This window comes from Garra rufa, chromosome 5 (assembly GCF_049309525.1).
Source record: "Garra rufa chromosome 5, GarRuf1.0, whole genome shotgun sequence".
In the NCBI taxonomy this organism is placed as follows: Eukaryota; Metazoa; Chordata; class Actinopteri; order Cypriniformes; family Cyprinidae; genus Garra; species Garra rufa.
This window is the reverse complement of record NC_133365.1, coordinates 49,920,981-49,941,853: the sequence shown is the minus strand read 5'-3', so window position 1 is coordinate 49,941,853 and position 20,873 is coordinate 49,920,981. Positions and strand designations below refer to the sequence as shown.

Sequence of the window (20,873 nt, the reverse complement as noted above, 5' to 3'; positions counted from 1 at the left end):
CACTACATTAGACGTATATTGGCACTTGTACTCAGGTACCCTAATAACAAAACAAGAATAACAACTGTGCATGAACCTGTATTACCTTTCTTTTTTGTTCTATGCCTTTTACCTGAATACTTTATTGATATACGATCGCCATGACTTTGCACTGGTTAATAATTATACCAGACTGCAGGTGTAATTTATGGGTAGGACATGTCCCTATCACTTTTTTTAACATCTTGCGGTACCTAATGCAGATAAATTATTTGTTTCTGTTAAATAAGATGTGATCTGGCTCTGAAATCTGAAATCATGTTTGATGTTCATCACGGTATGTTATTAGAGACCGAATGATTTCTTGCACACACAAGCGATGCTGTCAATCGTTTAACCCTTGTGCGACCTTATGGACATTTTTGTCCATTTCAGTTTAGTTTTTTGTTATAAGTGTGCCAACTGCATAAATTTTGGCTTAGGTGTTTATTTTTATTGGAATTTTAATATTTCATCCCTATTTCCTTCAAAAAAATCATTTTTACCCTATGTACAAAAAATACTCACACTCAGGACCTTAAGGACAAAAATGTCCACATTGAAACCCATTAAAACTGCCGTTTAACCCAGGGCCATTTGACTATAAAACGATGCAATATTTGCTAATAGGCATTCATTCTATCGGCAAATATTCAAATTTCACATTTTTACAATTTTTACAAGATTATGCCATTTTTTCAAATTTGGCATATACTTTTTTTTTTTTTTAAAGTAACAATACATAAAAAATATAAATGCACCAAAATTAATGTTGTTGTTCTTCACTGACACACCCAAGAATCTAATAAGCAAAGAAAAAAATGTGCTTAGCATTTAGTGGAATATGGAATATAGTTATATGGAAATTTCAGTTTTTAATTTTTTCATAAAAAAACACCTGTAGCATTATGCAAACAAACCAGCATTTAAAGGATTACAATTCTGAAAATGAACGAATGTTTGGTAACTATGGATAGAACAGATGCTGATTAAAAAAACGACATCAGTGAAAGTGGAAAAAATAATAATAAATCATATATTTATGACCGTTTTTGGACATGGACATTTTTATCCATTTTGCACCTATGTGTAACTTTTTTTTGACGCACAAGGGTTAAAGACGTCGTGACACAACGTAAGTCACTCATATCAGATTTACAGGACTCTGGACTTCAGTCTAGATATCTTGAGGGATCTTTGTTCTCAGTTGCACTACACACAGTATATACAGGCATATAACAGTATTTGTCTTCATCTCCGCAGGTATAAAGAGAATGCTATGCGATTGTCCAGGATTCATCATGGCAGACCAGTGAAGCCTTTGGATGAGGCTGTGTTCTGGATTGAGTTTGTCATGCGCAATAAAGGCGCTAAACACCTGCGTGTCGAGGCCCACAACCTTACCTGGTACCAGTACCACTGTCTGGATGTGTTCGCTTTTCTCATCACTATCCTGACTGTAGTCCTCTATGTCTTCTTTAAAATGTGCACATTTTTCATAATGCGTTGCTTTTTCAGAGCAAAATCAAATAGCAAAAACGGGAAAAGCAAAAAAGACTGATGAAGCTTTTGAAAAAGCATGTTTCTTGCACTGAACATTATGTCTCGAACCACGAGATCCATCCAACATCTCTACCTCTAACGCAGAATATCTTTTGTTTAAAAGAAAATAGTAGCACTAATTTTACTTTTGTGGAACAATCTGTATATATGTGAACAGCACTATACCAATACATTTGAATCGAATTGATCTGTACTTTTTAAATAAAACTAAATATCTGTTTACTTTTCTGCAGATCGATTGCTGTAATGTGTGCACTGTTTGAAACTCAACATTGAGTTAGTGCTAATTTTGTTGGGACTTGTAGTTGCTTTTCTTTATTTGTAAGTCACTGGATGAAACTACCTGCTTAGTAAGTATAATATAGTAAGTATCCACTGATCTATATAATGTTCTCTATTATAGATCAGTGTAAGTATCCCACATTGAATTGCAGAATATAAAGTTGTTTAAACATTAAGAACTTAAAAAAATCTTTTGCTCCAAATAATGAAGAGGAAAAGTCAGGCTCTTGTTTCATTTACTCCGTAGTCATCAGTAAGAAATACATAGCTCCCGCCAGTGGCTGTTGTAAATTACTGCAACGGGACTTTTATTTTAAAGGCGTAGTGCGTGGTTCGGTAGTTTACTTCACACATCGCGAACGCTAGTCGACTATCAACAAGCAAGCAAACTCTTCCTGTGATCCTGTCCATTTTCCTTATATGATCGGTTGAAACCCGAGATGATTAGAAAAGGTTTGGTGATTGAGAGATTTGCTGCGTGATTGATGGTCTTAGATTGATCTGTAGTCTATAGTTGATGGTTAGTACTGACGGAACTGTTAGAATGGGTAATTCGTATTATTAAAAGTCTTTTTAAATAGTATTAAGGTTATGAAGTTAAGTTTGTATTATTTAGTTAATTACAACATAATATAACTTTATGCTTGAATTTAAGTTTAAATCTAGTTTCATAATAAAAGCGCTGTGGTCGATGATGACGTCACAGATCTGCGCATTCTGACGCAACTGATGTGCAAAGCTGCGTGAAACTGAGACCACTTAGCTAAAGCATACTGTTTAAAATACATAACTAGCGATTTAACTTATCAACTTAAAGGAGTAGTTCACTTTCAGAACAAAAATTTACAGATAATGTACTCACCCCTTGTCATCCAAGATGCTCAAGTCTTTCTTTCTTTAGTCGTAAGGAAATTGTGTTTTTTGAGGAAAACATTTTAGGATTTCTCTCCATATAATGGACTTCTATGGTGCCCCCGAGTTTGAACTTCCAAAATGCAGCTTCAAATGGCTCTAAACGGAGCCGAGGAAAGAAAGGTCTTATCTAGCAAAACGATTGGTTATTTTCTAAAAAAAAAAAAAAAAACTTACAGTTTACATGCTTTTAACCTCAAATGCTCAGCTTTTCTCGCTCTGGGTGTACTCTGTGTAGAGAATAAAAAGTATATAAATTGTAAATGTTTTTAGAAAATAACCAATCGTTTCGCTAGATAAGACCCTTTTTCCGCAGCTGGGATCATTTAAAGCCCTTTGAAGCTGCATTTAAACCGCATTTAGGAAGTTCAAACTCGCGGGCACCATAGAAGTCTATTATATTGAGAGAAATCCTGAAATGTTTTCCTCAAAAAACATTTCTTTATGACTGAAGAAAGAAAGACGTGAACATCTTGGATGATAAGGAGGTGAGTACATTTATCTGTAAATTTTTGTTCTGGAAGTGAACTACTCCTTTAAGGAAATAGGCTAGGTATAGAAATATACTGCAAACGTATGAATGACAAATACTCCACTTAATTTTAAAGAAAATAGTTTAAATATCTCCATACCTGCAGATCGAAATTGTTTTTCAGGAATTTGACTTGTGTATCATTAGGCGACACTAATTATTACAGTACATTGACACGAGGCGCCGGCATCGACACTTGATGGAGGCATGTCTGAAGATTGGTGCCGTCAAAGTGACAGCCAATCACGTTACTTTTCTGGTGTTGCATGAACACGATTGGCTAGCTTCGGTGCTAGGGTATTTGCATAAGGTGATCTGATTGGCTGACGTCTGAAAAGTTCAAAGTTTTTCAACTTCTGCCAGGAGCAACACCAGTGGCGCATCGCAGTGGATCCACAATACAGTTAGGCAATGCATAAAGTCACCCATTCAAAGTAAATGACAAACGTTTATGCTGTCCCCCAAGCACGTAGTGCTGAAAGCCTATTGTAATTGCTAGAATGGCCAATAACTTCTTAAACCGTTCATCGCATGCTCTTATTTTTGGCTCATGCGAACTAATCCTAGGTTTTTCGCCTGATCGGAACCAAACTAGTGCAGGAAGATTCTCTGGAGAGTGTATATCAATAATCATCAAAAAAAAAAAAAAAAAGTTTAACTTTTGATTGCGCATTGCAAAGGGACACCAAAACGTTTGAAACAGGGAGGGCAGCTTTTACTAAAACTGTTGTAACTTTTAAATGGAATGAGATACTTTCACCAAACTCAGAACACGTGTGTAAGAGCTGAATCTTGAAAGTGTGAAAGTCACATGAAAAAAAGTTAGCGCTTGGACACTTGGTGGCACTACAAGAGGGGGAAAACATAAAAATGGCTATAAGAGTCGGCAGCGACAGTAATTATACCAATAATAATTGGTATGCACGGTCTTGGCCAAAAGTTCCACAAGTGTCTATAACAGTGGTTCTCAACCTTTTTTGGTCCAGTGCCCCCCTACCCATTATTCAGGTCCCTCACCGCCCCCCATCAAATCAGTCGTAGTCTAATTGTCCTCAATCAATATAAAAATTGATTGTTATTAGTATTTTGTGTTTATAATATGACTGTTATTATATTTATAGCAATTCAAATGTATGGGGTCATTACAATTTTTACGAAATTAATTTAAGGATGCATGGAATTGAGCATTTTTTTACAGTAAATTATATATATATATATATATATATATATATATATATATATATATATACATATACAAATAACATTCATTTGCAGTTTTTAGAAAATTGTTGATTTTCATTGCTACAGCTTCAGTGTTTTTGTGATGCTGATATACTTTATTGCCCCAAATTTAAAAAGACTAAAAAATTCCTGTTTAGAACATATCCAAAAGGACATTTTTACATAAGTGATTTTAGTTTGTTCTTCCATTTCTGGAACTCTTGAACACCCTTTTTACTGCTGTGGTATGTTTGGATATTTTCAATTAGCTTTCAGTAAAAATAAAAATAAAAAATAAAATAAAAATATCCCTTGGAAAATACCCTGCTTTTTGAGAATATATTGAATTCCCTTTTTTCTGAGATAGTAGACATGGTTAATTTTGTGGGTAATACCACATTTACACATGCAAATGGAAGAAATGTAAACTCTACTTTACTATATTTCACAATTTTTAGAATATTTAAAAGTTTGCTTACAAATACCTTAAAGAAAACTAAGTACAACACTAAAAGTTGGGACGTTTTGTAAAATGATAAAATCTATGATTTGTTAATTCTATTTAACTTTTATTTAATTGACAACATTACAAAGAAAAGAAAAGTCACAAAAGTGCAACACACTCCAAAACAATTGGGGCAGAAGAAAAATAAAAGTGAAAAGGTTATAGAATAAGCTAAACTGTTTTGAAACAGTTCACAGGAGGCAGGTGAATTGGTAATAGGTGAGGGGATCATCTTTGGGTATAAAAGGAGCTTCTCAGTCTTTGCAAGCAAAGCTAGATCGTGGCTCAAAATTTGTTTATATTAACAAAAATATATTGGCCAGTGTAAACATTGGAATTTTTTTCTTTGTACTTCAGTCAATTCATAAATGTTAAAGAGATCAAATTACATATTCTTAATTTTTTTTGTAATTCAGCATGATTTCTGAAAGATCATGTGACACTGAAAACTAGAGTAATGAAGCTTAGGATAAGAGGAAAACACATTTAAAATATATTCAATTAAAAAAGGTTTTTTAATGGTATTTTTTTTTAAACAAACAAATGCAACCTTTGTTCATTCATCCATTAAAAAAATCTTATTTGCCTTTTTTAATAGTAATGTATATTTTATTTATAATATTTAGGCTATTTTAAAAGCATGTAACCTATCTAAACCCAAATATAACAGCCCACATTAGCCCGTACATACTTTTATTTCAAATAGGCCTATATGTAATTGAATGCCACATGACATTCATGACATATTTGATTTGACTGGGCAAGAAATATCATTATCATTAGTTTTCCAAGGAGAAAAAAAGCAACGTGCAGTAAAAAATAGGCTGGGCTGTTATTTGTGAGCTTTGAATACATTCTTTAAAAATTTGGCATTTAAATGATTTGGCAAACAAAAAGCTTTCATATTATTTTTTTTTCTAAACAAGAAAAAGCATCTCATGCTTGACCATGACTATTGTTGTAAACTAGCAGCCAGCTAACACTTAAGGTCATTGCACACATTGAGTCCGAGTTTTTCGCACGTTAAAAAATAAATACCTCACGGTATGTTAATCATACTTGCACACTGCCTCCAAATTTTTCGGATCGGGTTTGATTTTTTGCGTTTTTCGCATCTGTAGCAAGCATTTTGAGAGGTGTTTTGACAGTTCAGAGCCACCGTACAAGCGAACGCCAAAATCCAGAATTGCGTCTGTCAAATTCGTTCACTTTGTCCCGCAGCACAAAGCACTGTAAAGGTCCTTGTATGCTGAGTTCGCAAAAATTAGTGGTCTTCTTAATATTATGTGGCTCCAGTAATGCTAGCAAAGCATCAAAGATTACTGACATCCTGAAATAAACTCTGAATCACCCGGGATAATCCCGCAGTTTATTAATAAAGGAGGTGCGCCTTAAAAGTATTCCCTCACTCCTCTGTATCTGTTTCTCTTTTTAAGAGGAGAGTGGACAACATCGTTCTATTTCGTCGGACTCAGTGTGCAAGGTTTCAGTGCGCGACGAATTTTTAGGATTACGAATACGAACGGACACAGTGTGCAATGACCTTAACACTGCTATACTGGCCGCGAACGGCGCAACAAGTTGCGTTAAAGCACGTAGATCCCGTTATAATCTGTCATTCAGTAACTGAGCGCGAGCGCTACAGTAAACGCATTCCGCGCGTTTATGCTGCAGACAAGTCGACAAATAGATACAGAAAGTGCGCTTTGATGCATCCAGTGTAGAAATGGCATTAGGATGTGGCAGACCATTTTCTTCTGCAAGTTTTAGCTCAAACATATTGGGTTTAAATTAGTCTTAACCAAACGCCCCCCAAAACCACCTCAGCGCCCCCCTTTCAAAATTATTGCTTTCAGCGCCCCCCGAGGCTCTCCCAACGCCCCCTGGGGGGCGGTACCGCCCCCGTTGAGAAACACTGGTCTATAAGGACATTTGTGCATTTCATAAAACATGGCCACCATTGACCGATGAAATTTGAGCACCTGTTAGACAAGGTAAACGGAGGTTGACTGGAACAGAACTTGGTGGGCCTGTTTGACTCACAGTCCTAAAGGTTCGTTCAGCCGCAGGGGCTGATATCCTATTTTTCAAGTGCGTAAACGTTTGTATATTGCGCGTTTTTCCAGGAATACCTACAATAGGAATACATACTAATATGATAGACTTCATTCCGTACGACTTTGCCTTTAGAACCACTGCTCTCAATCAAACTGTTTGTTAAATGACTGAGAAGATGTAAAAAAAAAATACTTTTGCAAGCTAGTCCTAGGTTTTTCACCCAATTGGAAGCAAACCAGTGCAGGGAGATTCTCTGGAGAGTGAATATCTATAATTAGTTGAAAGTTGAACTTTCGACTTACCGTTGCAAAGGGACGCCAAAACTTTCAAAAGGGGCAGGGCAGCTTTTACTAAAACAGCTATAACTTTTGAACAGAATGAGATATATTCGCCAAACTCAGAACACAAATGTAAGAGCTGACTCTGAGGTCACATTGCAAAGCTTAGCCACTTGGTGACCCTACAAGAGGGAACTGGCTATAACTACGACGTTTATCCTGTCAGCATGAAAATTGGTATGCACGGTCTTGGCCCAAAGTGCCACAAGTGTCTATAAGGACATTTGTGCATCTCAAAAAACATGGCTGCCACTGGCCTATGAAGTTTGAGCACCTGTTAGACAAGCTTAACGGAGACCAATCGTAACGAAACTTGGCGGGCCTGTTTGACTTCAGTTTTTAAGGACGTAAATTATTGTATATTGCAGTTTTTTTTACACATAAATTCATATCATACAACAGACCTCTTCATTCCGAACAACTTTGCCTCTGGAACCACTGTTGTCAATGCAACCGTTTGTTAAATGTGTGAATGATGAAAAAAATAAATACTTTTGCGAACTAGTCCTAGTTTTTTCGCCTGATCAGAACCAAACCAGTGCATGAAAATTCTTCAAAGAGTGAATATCAGTAATTATTAAAAAAAAATTGAACTTTCGACTTACCATCTCAAAAGTAATGCCGAAATGTTTGAAAGGGGTGGGGCAGCTTTTTTATTAAAATGGCTATAACTTGTGAACTAGTCCAAGGCTTTTTGCCCAGTCTGAGAAAAAACACTGCAATACAGTTCTCTGGACTTTCTAGGTCAGAAATTATCAAAAAATGTTAAAATTTACAATTTGAAAAGCTAAAACAGGGTGGTTTAGAAAAGGGGCCAGGCCAAATATACCTAAAAGCCTAAAGGAAAACTCAAAACTTCACAAAAATTGCTTTTTTAATCATTGATTTAGGTGGTTACAAACTTGCTAAAAAATATATATAGTGTGATTTTTCATATGTCCTTAAATGCCAGTAATCATTGCTCTATTCTCATCATTTTGTCTTTGTTCTTGTAATGTAAAGACGTTTAATTATGTGGCACTAAAACAGTTGTACTGATGACTAATATTAAATAATAAATAAATAAAAATGAAATAAGAGACAGTCTAAACCCAAACCATGATTATGGTTTATTGGTCAAAATCTGACAAAAGAAAATATGACAAAAATATCTTTAAGACCGTGGTGTTATGATTTCGTTCTCCAACGCAGGAGACAGCTGGTGAAAAACACTATTCTGACATCCAAAGGAACGCTGAGTGGGCAAAAAGAAAGAAAATATCTCATTAAAAGATTCACGCCCCACCAAAATACAGCAGCATTGTTCATTTCTCAGGGAAGGTAAGTGTATATTCACAGGATAAGGCAATTTATTTATAGACTAAATAGCCCAATTTATATACTAATTATACAACCAAAAAATATTTTGAACACCAATGCCACATTTCAGTCTGAAACATTTATGTTCGTTTATGACTTTGGTGGAGGGTGAATAAAGCAAAACATTTCCAAAATCACCCAAAATAGTTAACTGACAATCTGAACCAGCCCCTCAGTCTCTTCAACAGCAAACATTTTCGCTTTATAACAGATAACACATATGAAGGATTTGATTCCCACCTTCACTTCATTGTCTATAGTTAAATAAGACTTTTTTTGGACACTGAATTTGGCCTTATGTTCTGAGGGATTGATGCAAACTTTCTAGTGTCGTTCGGAGATTATGGAAACATCAAATAAAATATTGCGGAAAATAGGAGAATGGTACAAGAAATACAAAAAAAAAAAAAAAATACATTCCAGCAATAATCTTAAAAAGCACATTCATATTAGTAATGCTTTGGAATGATTTTAGTTTAGCAAAATGCTTAGCGTTTACAATAAATTTGTTATTTTAGTCCGTTTTCGATCCATCAATTAGCCATGTACAGCTTTCAAAACAATAAATAAGACAGACATTTCTGATTGGTCCTTAAGATAAAAAAAAAAAAAAAAATCTATGGAAAGCGCACACGTTTTGTAGATGTTGAGTTTGTTTTCGGTCACTGAAATACCCTTTGGACTGCAGAAATGAGCCCAGAACCCACAAATACACAAACGCACCTTAACACAAGGTGCCTGGAGAGAATTAACACTAGACATCAGTGGAAAAAAACATGATAAAACAGAAGTGAGAGTGTTGAAAAGACTTCACATCGTGGAGCACACAAGTCAAAACCTCTGCTTTAGCTTCATATGAACATGATCCACCCTCAAACGCACACGCACACACATGCACACGAGAGTCGAGTGATTATTTACATCAGTAATTGACAAACCACACTGATTGAAAAACAAAAGGTGAAAAAAAAAAGGGTGATGCATAGAATGACATGGAAAAAGATCAGCGATAATCATTTCCGTCTTCGTCCCAGAAACCCATCTGGATTTGGAGCACTTTTGAAGTGCAAGACACAGACTAGTCTCAGGTGTTTGTTTGTGAGTGTGTGCGCACGTGGTTTTTATTTGTCTATAAATGCCAAAAGGATGCTAGCATGGTCCCCTTTTGAAGGAGGAGGAGAAATCCAGCGCTACAGGTTTCGCTCCTCAGGAGAGCGCATCAGAGTTCAGGAAGAGATTTGTCCGTTCCTCGAGCAGAAAGAGGTCTGTTTTCTTCCTCACTGTCAGACTCTCTCAGAGCTGTGTGTCTGTGTGTATGGAGAGAGAGAGAGAGAGATAGAGAGAGCGCTGTGCCTCGGGCTGCCTGTAGGGGTCTGGCAGACGCTCAGAACAGGGCTTTGGATCCTTGATTCTCAAACTCGGACCAGGCGTCGCTCAGCTCCATGAAGATCATTTTAGCGTACTGCTCGTACGGCTGACCTGTAGCCTGTAGGAAGACCACAAAAAAAAAAAAAAGTTATTTCTCCATCGTGCTAAATAAAAATTAGACTGAAATGAGAACTGACCCAATTTTTTGTTATTGGATTTATAGTGAATGCTTCGTGCACATTTAAAATATATGCATTTTTTTTTACACTGAAAAAAAATGACAGCCACATATCTTTTAATATTTAAAAAATAAATATATTCTTCATTATTTTCCTGAATGTTGTTTTTGTATTGTGAATTTCATGTTGTGTGGGGTATAAAAGTTCAAAATAAAAAAAGTTGAATGACAAAAAATAAATAAATAAATAAATAAATATATTCTTGGGAAAAAACATTTCCTGGGTGTTTGAAATAAAATGAAAATAATTTACAAATTAATGCTAAATAAATAATAAATAAACAACATACATAAATACATACAATACATTTTTTATTTTATACACAATTAATATTTGTAGTAATATTTGTCAATAAATATTTATATCCATATTTATTCATGTATTGTTTTCATTAATAATTCATTTATTGAATAAACATAGAAAATAAATATTTTCTTTAATAAAAACACCAAATTCACGTTTGAAATGAAAAAAATAATAAGAAAGGGTAAACAAATAACAAAACCAAAAAAATAAATATTAATAAAAACAAAAACAAATAAATATATACATAGAATAAAAGTTTTAGTATTTTATAGAGTTATTTTTTGTATTACTGTCAATAAATATTTATAACCATAATATTTATTCATATATTGTTTTCATTAATTAATGTATTGCAGAATTTATTAAATAATCATATACAAAAGAAATATTTTCTTTAATAAAAAAACATCCCCCCAAATTCCAATGTCATTTAAAAATAAAAAGGTATATACAATAAAAGTTGTAGTATTTTATAAACAAGTAATATTTGTATTACCGTCAATAAATATTTGTATCCATAATATTTATTTATATATTGTTTTCATTAATCATTCATGTATTGCGAAGTAAATAAAATATTTATTTTGTGTTTATTTAATATATTAAAAACACCCCCCCAAATTCAAAAAGATTTTTTTAAATGAATTAAAAAACAAGCAGTAAACAAATAATAAATAAACATTAATAATTGATCAAAACAAAAACCAATAAATATATACACATACAATAAAAGTTTTAGTATATTATACACAATTATTGTTTGTATTACTGTCAACAAATATTTGTAACCACACAAATAACAAATAAACATTAATAATTATGTAACAATTTTGTAGTACTGTCATAAATATTTGTATTTGTTATATTTATTCATATTTTGTTTTCATTAATAATTTAAGTATTACTTAATATATTACATATATATGTACAAAATTTAACAAAAAAAAAAGGTTTAAAAATCAATAAAAAAACAAATAAAAAATAAACAATAAAAAACAAAACATCAATAACAAAAATCTAATAAATACATACATACAATAACATTTACAAAAATTATATATATAAAATATATTCCCCCAAACTTAATAAAATACAAATAAAAACAAACAAGCAAAAAAAAAAAAAAAAAATCTGAAAATAAAATAACTTATTTTTTTTTTACTTTTTATTTATTAAAGTTGTTTCAGCAGGAAAGAAAAAAACATTTAGAGGCAGAGTTTTTACATTTTGATGAAAGAAAAAAAATGGAATAACACTTGAAGGTCAATTAAGAGTGAATTTAACATATTGATTGACAGTTACGAAATGATGCATACAAGATGTAAATATGTGAATGCAAATCTCTCATACCTTGTCTGGGTGCACAACAAGCACAGCCTTCCTGTAGACTCTCTTCACCTGGTCAGGTGTGACCAGATCTGCCATGTTGACAGGTTTCCAGCGGGTCTCTCCCTCCCACAGGACCGTGTGCAGCGTGGAGAGCAGCGCTCGGATGTTCCTCTCCTTCCCCTCGATCCAATCTAAGATCTAACATACAAACATCATCATCATCCTCATCATCATCAAGCCCAAAGCACATCTACATGTTCTTGAGAACCTGAAAATTAACTTTTAAATTCTGCTAAACAGTCAAACCTGGAGTTTAAGAGGGTCCATGTCTCTAGACAGCTCCTGCTTCCTCATCTCAGCAATCGTTCTGGGCATCTTCCTGTCAGATTTGGAGCCAAACCCTTGTGTTGATAACAGATCCTCAAAGTCATCTAGTTTCACTTTGGGCTTTGGACCTTAAAGACACAAACAAGCACAATGAAGTACAATAAAAACAAATTGTCATACAAAACCAGTCATAAGGGTCAGTTTTTTAAAATTAAGATTTATACATCATCTGAAAGCTGAATTGATTTATGATTTGTTAGGATGGGACAATATGTGACCCTGGACCACAAAACTAGTCATAAGGTTAAATTTTACAAAACTGAGATATATACATCATATGAAAGCTCAATAAATAAGCTTTCTATTGATGTATGGTTTGTTATGATAGGACAATATTTGGTCGAGATACATCTATTTGAAAATCTGAAATCTAAGGGTGCAAAAAATCAAAATACTGAGAAAATCACCTTTAAAGTTGTCCAAATTAAGTTCTTAATGCATATTACTAATCAAAAATTACATTTGGATAGGTTTACAGTAGGAATTTTACAAAAAATCTTCATGGAACATGATCTTTACTTAATTTCCTAATGATTTTTGACATAAAAGAAAAATCAACTACAAATATACCCCAGCGACTTAAGGTTTTGTGGTCCAGGGTCACATATTTGGCCAAGCAATGCATACTACTAATTAAAAATAAGGTTCGATATATTTAAAGTAGGAAATTTACAAAATATCTTCATGGAACTTGATCTTTACTTAATATCCTAATGATTTTTGGCATACAGTGTATTTTTTGCTACTGCCACAAATATACTTGTGCTACTTCTGGCTGGTTCTGTGGTCCAGGGTCACATGTATGACTGAAATAGGGATAGCTCCACCCTCAAGCAGTTTCACTTGTTGGTAAAACAACATATTTCATTATAATTTAGATGTTTTCTTGTTAAAACGACAATTATCTTGTTAAAACTACTTCTTTTCTCATAATAATGAGATGTTATGTCGTTAAAACAACATTTTATCATAATAAGAATTTTTTTTGTTAAAACAACAATTATTTTATAAAAACGACATCTTTTCTCGTAATAATGAGATGTCTTTAAAACAACCTTTTATCGTAACAACAAGATGTTTTCTTGTTAATACGGCATCTTTTCTCATAAAAAACTACATAATTATCTTGTTAAAACGACATCTTTTCTCGTAATGAGAAAACATCTCATTATTATGATAAAATGTTTTAACGATATAACATCTCATTATTAGGAGAAAAGAAGTCGTTTTAACGAGACAATTGTTTTTAAGAGAAAACATCTCATTATTACAATAAAATGTTTTAACAATAATTATCTTGTTAAAATGACATCTTGTAATAATGAGATGTCGTTAAAACAATATTTTATCGTAATAATGAGATGTCTTCTCGTTAAAATGACATCTTTTCTCATAAAAACAATTATCTCATTAAAACTACACTTATTCTTGTAATAATGAAATGTTATGTCGTTACATTTTTTTAATCATAAGACATTTTCTCATTTAAAGGACATCTTTTCTGGTAAAAACGACATAATTATCTAATAAAAATGACATTTTCACGTAAAATTGCCTTGTTAAAACTACATCTTTTCTTGTAATGAGATGTCGTTATAAAATCATCATTTTATCGTAAAAACAACAATTATCTCATTAAAATCACTTATTCTTGTAATAATGAGATGTTATGTTGTTAAAAAAAATTATCATAAGACATCTTTTCTCATAATAACAACAAACATAATAAAACAACATATTTCATCGTAATAACAAGATGTTTTCTCATTAAAGTGACATCTTGTAAAAACTACATAATTATCTCATAAAAACAACATCTTTTCTTGTAATAATGAGATGTTATGTTGTGAAAACAACATATTTTATCAAAATAATGAGATCTTTACTCATTTTTTTTTTTTTTTTTGAGGAGGTGGTACTGGCTCCTTCGAGGAAACATGCCTGTTTGAAACAAATACAATACCAGTCGAACATAAAGATTTTTGTGTTTTTTAAAGAAGTCTGTTCTGCTCACCAAGCCTGAAATTATTTGATCCAAAGAACAGCAAAAACAGTACACCTGTGAAATATTTTTACTATTTAAAATAACTGTTTTCAATTTGAATATATTTTAAAATGCAACTTATTCCTGTGATTTCAAAGTTGAATAGTTAGCATCTTTACTCATCTTGAATCATTCTAATATTCTCATTTGCTGCTCAAAAAACATTTATTATTATTATTATGTTGAAAACCGCTGAGTTGATTTTTTTCAGGTTTCTTTGATGAATAGAAAGCTCAGAAGAACAGCATTTATCGGAAATACAAATCATTTGTAACATTAAGAATGTCTTTATCTCTATTAATGTTACAAAAGCTTTTTATTTCAGATAAATGCTGATCTTTGGATATTTGTGACCCTGGACCACAAAACCAGTCATAAGGTTAAATTTTACAAAACTGAGATGTATACATCACGTGAAAGCAATAAATAAATAAGCTTTCTATTGATGTATGGTTTATTAGGATAGGACAATATTTGGCCGAGATACATCTATTTGAAAATCTGGAATCTGAGGGTGCACAAAAATCAAAATACTGAGAAAATCACCTTTAAAGTTGTCCAAATTAAGTTCTTAACAATGCATTTTACTAATAAAAAATTACATTTTGATATGTTTACAGTAGGAATTTTACAAAAAATCTTAATGGAACATGATCTTTACTTAATATCCTAATGATTTTTGGCATAAAAGAAAAATCAGTAATTTTGATCCATACAATGTATTTTTGGCTATTACTACAAATATACCCCAGCGACTTAAGACTGGTTTTGTGGTCCAGGGTCACATTTCTATTCAGCTATTTCTATTCTTGAAAATATGTATATGTATTAATAATAATAATAATAATAAAAATAATAATAATACATTTTTCTTGAACAGCAAATCAGCATATTAGAATGATTTCTGACTGATGCTGAAAATGTAGTTTTGATCACAGGATTTAATTACATTTTAAAATACATTCAAATAGAAAGCATTTATAATATTACTGCTTTTGCAATATTTGGGATCAAATACATGCAGAACAGACTTAAAAAAAAATCTCACTGTTAAAAAACTTTTGACTGGTAGTGTGCAAATAGTTTGTTTTTCCCTAGTTTTCATGCATATTTGTTCTGAGAGCATACCAAAGCTTGGCCCACGGATCCCCCTCTCTTCTCGTCCACCGATCACACTGAAAGTAGGGTTGTAGTTTGGTTTCGCTGATTGGGCAGCAGATTTGGAAGGCTGGGTTTGTGGTCTAGGAGCTGAGGTTGGAGGCATCCAGGGTTTGCTGGGGCCAGAGGAGGGTCGAGGAGTCTGCTGCCACTGCTGACCTGAGTTCTTAGGGCCGCCTGCAGAGGGCGCTGTTTTATAACCTGAGCCAGATAAACCAGTACTGGATGAACCTGAACACAATTCAGTGTTAGTTACATTATATGAATGAAGTAGTCTGGTAAAGAGTCAGCACACATTTTACAGAGTAAAACCTACCAGGCAGTGTTGAACCTAGGTTGGCCAGGTCTGCAAAGGGGTCAAAGCTTTGAGATTTGGCCTTGGAGAAAGATGAGACTCCTGAGGCTGCACAAACATAGTCAACGGGTTAAAAAAATGTGTACTTTTAAATGCTTTGTGAGCAGTCTTATTATTAAACACAAAATCTGACTGATTTATTACCACTCATAGTAGGTTTGCTGGCAGCAGTGTTCATGTTAGTAGTCGTGGTGGTCCAGTTTTCCCAGCCACCTAAAAGATCAGGCTGACTCGCTGACGAGGTCATCTTCGGAGTCTCGCTTGTCAACTTATCTGACAAAACATTTCAAACTGTTTTCAGATGCCCCGAAACAGCGCAGAACTTCAGTGTTCATTTACAGTTGAGGTCAAAAGTTTACATACACCTTGCACATTTTACAAACTCTGTTTGCATTTGCACTCTCTGCCATGTGCCCTTACTTGTATATTGTATTTTTTTTAGATTATATGTATAATTGTATTTATTTGTAATTTAAAAATGTTTAGCTTTTTGTATTTAATATTATCTGTTATGCACCAAGGGATTGAGAGTAATGCAATTTCAATTCGATGTATGTCCTGTACATGTGGCAGAATTGACAATAATCCTGACTTTTAAGAATTTGCAAAATGTTATTTTACCAAAATAAGAGGGATCATACAAAATGCATTTTATTTGTTATTTAATACTGACCTGAATAAGATATTTTACATAAACGATGTTTACATATAGAAAATAATTGCTGAATTTTAAAAAATGACCCAGTTCAAAAGTTTACATACACTTGATTCTTAATACTGTGTTGCTAGCTGAAAGATCCATGGCTGTGTGTTTTGAAAGTTAAACTACCTGCTGTTCTTCAGAAAAATATATATGAGTAAGATGATAAGATGTAAGATGATAACTCATAAATATCAGCTTATTAAAATAACCTGGCTTCCACATTTACATGCACATCAGTAACCTGACAATGCTAGCAAGCTGTGTTTAAATGGCTTTATTAATAAATTAGGTTATTTCCCTTTAGTGACATCTAAATAAATAATAATTTGTGTATCTGACTCAGAGTATTTCATGTTTGTCAGTTGTTATTATAAATAAAGCTTACAACATTTCAGCATGAAACTTACCACTCATATTATCCTCTCATGCAGTTATAAATGCAGCATTTTGACTGAACCACTTCTACTTTTGCTGCACGAGGTGAGAACACTTTTTATAATTTGAGTCATGAAAGAGTCTGCCTTTCTTTACTGTAAAGTGTTTGCTCTGTTCAGATGCACTAAAATCTGATGCATTTTTGTCACTTGTCAAATATGCGCACTTCAATAAGCAGACAGAAAGCGGGTTATTGCATACATGGTGCCTGAAATCGTGGTAAGAGGTAAAAAAAACTACCTGTGTTGACCGGTTTATGCTTAAATCGAATATGGCCTTACTCCAGTAAAAGAAAACGGGTTACCGCGTTTACATGAGCATGTGCGTTTTCAGCTTATTAAGCATGTCGGCTTAATGTGCATGTAAACGTGCTCAATGACTATCATTTTGAGATCCATCTTTTCACACTAAGGACAACTAAGGGTCTAAAATGCAACTGTTACAAAAGGATCAAACACTCACTGATGCACTGATTTAGAAGGAAACATGATGCATTAAGAGGCAGGGGTGTAAACTTTTGAACAGAATGAAGATGTGTGCATTTTTGTTATTTTGCCAAAATAACATATTTTTTCATTTAGTACTGCCTTTCAGAAGCTATAGAAAATACATGTTTCCCAGAACACAAAATAAGTTAAATTTACCCTGATCTTCAAATTCAAAAAGTTTCACCCTCTGGCTCTGGTTTCCTTCTGTTGGAAAGGGTTCAAATACACAAAAATGCAGAAAAAACAAAGAATTTGTGGGACCTAAAGGATTTTCTGAAGAACAGCTATTCAAGACAAACATGGGATTCACCAAACAAAAACCACAGCTGTGGATCATTCAGGTAACAACACAGTATTAAGAATCAAATGTATGTAAACTTTTAAATGGGGTCATTTTTATAAATTCAACTATTATTTTCTCTCGTGGACTATACGTAAATATATTTTATGTGTAATATCTTATTTAGGTCTGTAATAACATGCATTTTGTATGATCCCTCTTATTTTGGTAAAATAATTAACATCTTGCAGATTAAATGTAAAATAAATTAAGCATAAATTAAAAGCAAACTTTGTATTCTTTTTTTCAAAAAAGACCTTTTTTTTTTTTTTTTGGAATAACATGTTATTTATTTCAAATGTTTTAATTCATATTTAAATCAGAGCAGAACTCACTGAGATTGAAGAGGCTGGAGTTGGATGCAGGAGGTGGAGCTTTGAACTCGTTATTAGCACTGTCTGACCCCAGAAGGTCACCAAACAGATCAGACCCTGAAGAGGCTGATCCCACACCGAAGGGGTCAAAAAAGTCTACAAAAAAACAAAAACAAAAAAAAAAAACAGGACAAATATGAGGTCAAATTTGCTGCTGTAGGGCACAATGGTTATGACAGTCTGAGGTGCTTTTTGTTACTGAATGCTACATTTAAGGAAAGGAAAGGAAAGGAAAGGAGTTGACGTGAGGCCAAGTACGGTGACCCATACTAGGAATGTGTGCTCTGCATTTAACCCATCCAAGAGCACACACACACCGTGAACACACACCCGGAGCAGTGGGCAGCCATTGCTGTGGCGCCCAGGGAGTAGTTGGGGGTTCTGTGCCTTGCTCAAGGGACTCACCTCAGCCGTGGTATTGAGGGTGGAGAGAGTGCTGTACATCCACTCCCACCACCTACAATCCCTGCCGGACCTGAGACTCGAAACCCGCAACCTTTGGGTTACAAGTCCGACTCTCTAACCATTAGGCCACGGCCTCTCTTACCTTTATTAGCGCTTGGTGCCGGTTGGCTGGACGTGTTGGAGAAGAACAGATCTTCTCCTGTACCTTCTCCCATCAGGTCTTCTGCATTAGCTGAAGGCACAGCATTGGGTGGAGGGGCGAATAGGTCGTTCAGTAAATCACTGTTACTGGCAGAGCTTTTCAGACCCGTCTCATTAGCAAGGCCTGGTTGAGTGGCAGCAGCTGGAGGACAGGGGTCAGAGTCCAGGCCAAGCAGGTCCTCTGTGTCAGCCTGAGGGTCAGGTGGTGTGGTTGTGAAGTCTGCTTCGAAGAGCGGTTCACTGATGTCACGTGACAGAGTGCCGTCAACGGGGGCAGAGTAAGACACTGACTCCTCCTCCGAGCCGCCACTCAAATCATCTGGGTCCTCCAACTGACTGTCAGAGAGATCGAACTGCCGATTGCAATCTGTAAAAAAAATGTAATGCATAAAAAATCATAAAGGCTAAAGAAATACTTTGGTTGGCGAAATGATAATGGTCTGCATACAAATAACATAAAATCACTGTCTATATAATAAACACCAATGGGGAAAAAATGTGCTATAAAATTTTCCTTAATAAAGGACTATGATGAAAGATTTACCAGCGCACCTGTTGAGCTGATTAAAACAGCTGTTCCCAATGAATCAGGGTAATTAGGATGCTTTAGAACAGCTTGGACTATTTGGAATGGTATAGAACTTTGGATTTTCCCATAGTTTGCAAAAGGTACAGGTCCTTTACAAAAAATAAGCATATTGTGATAAAGTTCATTATTTTCTGTAATGTACTGATAAACATTAGACTTTCATATATTTTAGATTCATTACAACACAACTGAAGTAGTTAAAGCCTTTTATTGTTTTAATATTGATGATTTTGGCATACAGCTCACGAAAACCCAAAATTCCTATCCCAAAAAATTAGCATATTTCATCCGACCAATAAAAGAAAAGTGTTTTTAAAACAAAAAAAGTCAACCTTCAAATATTTATGTTCAGTTATGCACTCAATACTTGGTCGGGAATCCTTTTGCAGAAATGACTGCTTCAATGCGGCGTGGCATGGAGGCAATCAGCCTGTGGCACTGCTGAGGTGTTATGGAGGCCCAGGATGCTTCGATAGCGGCCTTAAGCTCATCCAGAGTGTTGGGTCTTGCGTCTCTCAACTTTCTCTTCACAATATCCCACAGATTCTCTATGGGGTTCAGGTCAGGAGAGTTGGCAGGCCAATTGAGCACAGTAATACCATGGTCAGTAAACCATTTACCAGTGGTTTTGGCACTGTGAGCAGGTGCCAGGTCGTGCTGAAAAAATGAAATCTTCATCTCCATAAAGCTTTACAGCAGATGGAAGCATGAAGTGCTCCAAAATCTCCAGATAGCTAGCTGCATTGACCCTGCCCTTGATAAAACACAGTGGACCAACACCAGCAGCTGACATGGCACCCCAGACCATCACTGACTGTGGGTACTTGACACTGGACTTCAGGCATTTTGGCATTTCCCTCTCCCCAGTCTTCCTCCAGACTCTGGCACCTTGATTTCCGAATGACATGCAAAATTTGCTTTCATCCGAAAAAAGTACTTTGGACCACTGAGCAACAGTCCAGTGCTGCTTCTCTGTAGAAGGCGCTTCTGCCGCTGTTTCTGGTTCAAAAGTGGCTTGACCTGGGGATGTTTTTACTCCAGACTCAGTCCACGGCTTCCGCAGGTCCCCCAAGGTCTGGAATCAGTCCTTCTCCACAATCTTCCTCAGGGTCCGGTCACCTCTTCTCGTTGTGCAGCGTTTTCTGCCACACTTTTTCCTTCCCACAGACTTCCCACTGAGGTGCCTTGATACAGCACTCTGGGAATAGCCTATTCGTTCAGAAATTTCTTTCTGTGTCTTACCCTCTTGCTTGAGGGTGTCAATGATGGCCTTCTGGACAGCAGTCAGGTCGGCAGTCTTACCCATGATTGCGGTTTTGAGTAATGAACCAGGCTGGGAGTTTTTAAAAGCCTCAGGAATCTTT

The 20,873-nt window shown here is 34.7% G+C and overlaps 1 protein-coding gene across 1 annotated transcript in view; it reads right to left on the bottom strand.

The window, feature by feature from the left end:
- Positions 1-8,515: 8,515 nt before the first annotated feature.
- gak (cyclin G associated kinase) overlaps positions 8,516-20,873 on the bottom strand; it is a 43,270-nt gene continuing 30,912 nt past the window's right edge. Inside the window, exons 14-21 of the mRNA XM_073840118.1 lie at positions 18,862-19,287; positions 18,276-18,410; positions 16,119-16,247; positions 15,936-16,022; positions 15,590-15,850; positions 12,337-12,485; positions 12,052-12,228; positions 8,516-10,274 (exon numbers count right to left, since the gene is read on the bottom strand). Of these exons, the coding sequence (XP_073696219.1) occupies positions 10,173-10,274; positions 12,052-12,228; positions 12,337-12,485; positions 15,590-15,850; positions 15,936-16,022; positions 16,119-16,247; positions 18,276-18,410; positions 18,862-19,287 (1,466 nt within the window). The 3' untranslated portion in view covers positions 8,516-10,172. The remainder of the gene's footprint in view (positions 10,275-12,051; positions 12,229-12,336; positions 12,486-15,589; positions 15,851-15,935; positions 16,023-16,118; positions 16,248-18,275; positions 18,411-18,861; positions 19,288-20,873) is intronic.